The following is a 4,615-nucleotide window of genomic DNA, read 5'->3' as shown; positions in this document are numbered from 1 at the left end:
CATCTCAACGCACAAAAACAGATTGGGGACGAAATGCAGCGAACGAAGTGCGCACAATCATCGGCTTTACAGCCATTCACTACAAATATGACTTGGATTGACTGTGTGTGAGGAGTGTGTGCCTAGGTGATTCAATGAAATGGCGAAGGTCTTTTTCCTTCGCTGAACATTATTACTGACTTTTTTCTTGCTGAAAGTTCTTATTAACGAAGAGGAATGAGTGAGTGGAATGGAATGATGCGGGAGACTTCATTCATCTCACTAAATCAAATCTTTAAGCTCTGTTCAATGCTTCGTACTTCAATGCAATGTTATATACTTCTGGCAGAATGAACTTGAACATGAAAATCATGATTCGTTGGTTCGTTTTGATAATTGGACCAAGCTGCAACGTAGGTTGAACCATATTCCCTAATACTACACCACCTTTATGATTTCGTTTGTGAAACCCCGGCGTTCAGTAAAATAAAGCGCGAGCCCGGGTTCCGGATTGTTTTAATGGTGACTTAGAATGCAAATAAATAGATAAATAAATAAATAGATGTTAGACGAAAGTAAATACTTTCTGCTCTCGGCGGCCAAAATTTCAATCGTTTTGAAATGTCTAGGCGGTTTGATACTGTTGCTGGGATTGGTTTGAGGTGAAGGGGTTTTCCACGTACGTAGGAATGTTATTGGAGCCTTGAGCTCGAATGCCAATGCCACCAATGGGAGCGGCTCCAGCATTGGATTCGTCATAAGTCTCATCAGGAACAATCGGCGATTCGTCCAAGCACCACTTGGTCTTGAGGGGCTTGTTGACCAACTTGGGGGACGTGAACTTCAAGTTGCAGATCTCCTGAGGAATGATGGTGCACTCATGCTTGGGAGAGAGCGATGGCACCAGCTTGGTCTGGAAGCGGCAAGTCTTCTGCGGGTTCAAGTCACACACCTCCTCAGGCACATCAAGGAGGGATGTGACTGTTTTGTCGTGGCATTCCTCGGGACCCTCCTCAGTCACGCAACCAGCACCGCAAATCTCAATGGGGAGCTTCTCGCACTTGGTGTCACCCACGAACTTGCCCGGTTGCTTCTCGACGTATTTGGTGGTGCAAGAGGACTCGTAGACGGTACGGCACTCCTCAGGACCTTGACCGTTACAGACTTTCTCCAAAGGCTTGTAACATTTTCTGACATTCTCCTCCACTGCTTGTTGCTTGAAAGTGATCTGACACGATTTCTCGAAATTCTCTTCGCACACCTCCTCTTGGGCGGGTTTGAACTCGGTCACATAGGTGTAGTGGCACTTCTCCACATCTTTGTGGTTGCACTCCAGAATGGGCTCCTTCTCAATAGATTGAACCTCCTCATCCTTAATCACACAACGCTTTCCAGATTCTTCGTCGAATTGAGCTTGAGAGAAGTCAATGGATCCTTGGTAAGCATCGCCAGATTGACGACCTTGGCGACCTTGCTGATGGGCGAAGTCACCCAAGGCAACGGCCAAGGTAGTAGCCAATACTACTAATCGGAGCATGTTCGCTGTAAGAAAAAAGTAAATTTGAAACCTTTACTTCAGCATTTCTCAACCAGGGCCAAATCTTCACTCCCCCAAACAAATAAAGCTTAAAAGAATGATTTGCATAACGTTAGAGGGCCACAGAATGGACTGTATTACGTAGGCTGTGTCAACAGTTTTGTCCACCAAACACCTCAAATTGAATTGGACATAATCGTCAAAGGGAACGTCTCGAAACGTTTAGCAGAGTCATTGGACAGTTGCTTGAGTTGATTTCAATCTTTGAAAATGAGGAAGCGTTTTTGAGGGCTCAAATTGGTTTTAGCAAAGATTGAGCGCCGCATTTTGCTAAACTTAGGCCTTGGCCAAAACGCCACCCGCACCCATTGTAAAACACAAGAGTGCACTAATGCTAACTCCGAGTGATGGGACCGTGATGTTGTTGGGAAACCGAAGCACAAAGTTTTTGGAAAACAGCCGACGAGGTTCAAAATTACAAGTCTTTTTTACCTGGGACTTTGAGTGTTGTGACGGTTGAATTGTCGGTGGATGACCCAAAACTCAATGAGCTAATCCTTAGTTGCCCAAGACTTCTTATATATAGAGAGGGCTCCTTCATCAGGGAAGCTAGCTCGGTAGCATCATTGACTCGTACCTACGAAGATTCATTCAGCAACAATTGCCGTTACTCTAAAGCTTTTTTTCGGGGGTTGGATAGCTGGCTGGCAGGCTAGAATTTGTTGCTATGTCCCCTACGTGCCCTATCGTCCATGGTGCATGATTCTATCGTCCTGATCTTAAGGTCATCTGAACTGCTCGTCCTCTTTGGGGCTAACACATTTCTGTTTTAAGTACCCTTCATGTTTCCTACGAATCTAACTACGGCTCTAACGTTTCAGAGTCATCTTCAACGAAGGCATGGCAGCTCCCGAAATGACCCCTTCGGGTAGTTAGGAACAACGAGCACCGTTGGACAAATCAACAGACACAGATATCATGTGAATTTTGATTGTTTTTCTAGTAGCGGTGGTAGTGGTAGTAGATGCATCCTTGTCACGCGTACTCTCGGAAGCGTCGTCCTCCGTTCGTAGGCACTTATTTCCACCTGCCCTACTGGTCAAAAGAAAAAAAGAATGGAAGATGATGCTCTCAGTGACGCCAAGTTTTAGCCGAGAAGGAACGCACCTATTTTTCGCTCTTGCAAATTCACCGCTCTTGTCATCATTTATTGAGCCATTTGACCCATGGAGCGGACCCGGATGTATACTAGGTCCGTGAGGCAATGACAAGAGCTTGGACATGGACTCCTACGGGGATCTAGTATAAAGGGTTGTTTTTCCTTAAACACAAAGGGTTTACTTTACCAGATTTACAAAATCCCATTTAGAGTAAAAGAGCGTTGTCCAATAATCATGCGAATTCTGCTTGGTTCAACTTTGTATTTGCGTCACTTCTAAGAACTGGACGAATTCTTAAAATCCAGCCAATGCAATCTTTCTCCCAATAGAAACAAGAAAATGGACGTAGCCGTAAAATATAACTAGACATCAAAATCGAACCGTGAAAAATTGGAGGAACACATCCTTTTGAAGAGACTCTTTTAGCTGCGTTATCCTTAGACATAGAGTACGCAGTCTTTGTTGAAGCGATTTTGTCCTGGCGTACTGTACGTATGTCTTGGGAGGGAGGCCAGGTCAAGCCCAATCTCCACCTTGATTATCATCATCAATCTTCTTGCGCCTCTTCAAAGCGTCTCACCATTAGGGCCTAGATTTGAAGGTAGCGTTTGATTGCATGAATGTCAGACTAATTGAAAATATGATTATAATAATCTCAAAATAATTGTTCAAATTAAGGTTAAGTAAAAAAAGCATGACATTTTCCAGATGTGATTTGAAAAGCATCAACTTATCAATAATGAATACGTGACAAGAGCTTCAGAGATTTATGTTGGAACATTTGTTTTCACCTCGAAACTAGAATCACTTTGTGTATGCCTTTGGCAAAGCATTTTGGAACATGGCAATCTATTGGCAACAGACATTACGATGTGATCACGGTAGACGCCTGCCGGAGGAGCTTTTCACCTAGTTTGTCTCATTTTGCATACAAGTGACGACCCAATTCGACAACAGCACGCTAAAATTTAGTGTCAACTAGAATTGACTCCTTCAGGACACAAGTTCGCGTACGAGTTAGGGCAATACAGGCAGCATCGATTTAGGGTTACTAGGAGACCAACTCTTTGACACCAGAGACTTTATTTGATAGGGAATAATGGACAGAATTTTCAAAACTGCATGGTGGCCAAGTACCAGATCCGTTGGTATGAAAAACGAATTGTTGAAATACTGAAAATTCCATAAAAGCAAGACAAGTTATATGACAAAACGTTTGCTCGATAAAGTAAGATTTGCCTCGCCCTCTTGATGGCTGATAGTTTTGAGAAATTCAAGAGAGAAAAAGAAGCAAGACGAAATCACAGCCCTATCTCCTTAAAAAGACCCCTGAAATTTTGGTAGACTTTAGACAAGTGCTTTTGCATTGATTTTTATGTGGTTGATTTCAGCTTAAAATCTGAGCCCTGCTCATCATTTTACAACGGTGTCCATGTTGCTGAAGCATACCTTTGGTCGTCTTCTACTCCAGGCGAGTCCTACGTATATCATGCCTGAACACTCGATCGAGTTGACGCAAGTCGGTTGGCGACTTGCCCTTATGATTACCTTTAACGGGACTTGAACGAGGGCTGTATAATGATGTCTAGCACCACGACACGCGAGGGCACCTTTCTTCATTCAGCCATCACTGGACATAAAAGGGGATCTCTAGAACTTATACATGCCCTGCTGTTGCCGTCGTTGTTGTTGTTGTCAGCGGCGGCCAGTGAACATGTTGGATCTATTGCATAGTAAGTACTGTGCATGAAAACGGATGTCTAGTACTACAAGGTCTGGGAATGACATGAAGAGCTTTGACTGAGTTTGAAATTATTGCTCGTGGCTAGAGAGCAGAAATATTTAGATCTTTGGAGCTAACTATCAAATGCTTTGTTCTAAATTAGCACTCAATATTTTTTTGGCCAAAAATACGTATTATCATTTTCCTCAGTCCCTC

General features: G+C 43.4%; 1 protein-coding gene across 1 annotated transcript; it reads right to left on the bottom strand.

Annotated features, from left to right (window-relative positions):
- Nucleotides 1–477: 477 nt before the first annotated feature.
- Nucleotides 478–2,056, bottom strand: LOC131880439 (uncharacterized). Its single transcript, XM_059227084.1, has 2 exons — nt 2,009–2,056; nt 478–1,521 (listed from the first exon to the last, which is right to left on the bottom strand). Exon 2 carries the CDS (start codon nt 1,514–1,516, stop codon nt 605–607), a length of 912 nt encoding a protein of 303 aa, XP_059083067.1. The 5' UTR covers nt 1,517–1,521; nt 2,009–2,056; the 3' UTR covers nt 478–604.
- Between the last annotated feature and the right edge of the window lie 2,559 nt (nt 2,057–4,615).

This window comes from Tigriopus californicus, chromosome 1 (genome assembly GCF_007210705.1).
Source record: "Tigriopus californicus strain San Diego chromosome 1, Tcal_SD_v2.1, whole genome shotgun sequence".
Lineage (NCBI taxonomy): Eukaryota > Metazoa > Arthropoda > Copepoda > Harpacticoida > Harpacticidae > Tigriopus > Tigriopus californicus.
The sequence above is the reverse complement of the archived record's forward strand: the minus strand, read 5'-3'. Positions and strand labels throughout refer to the sequence as shown.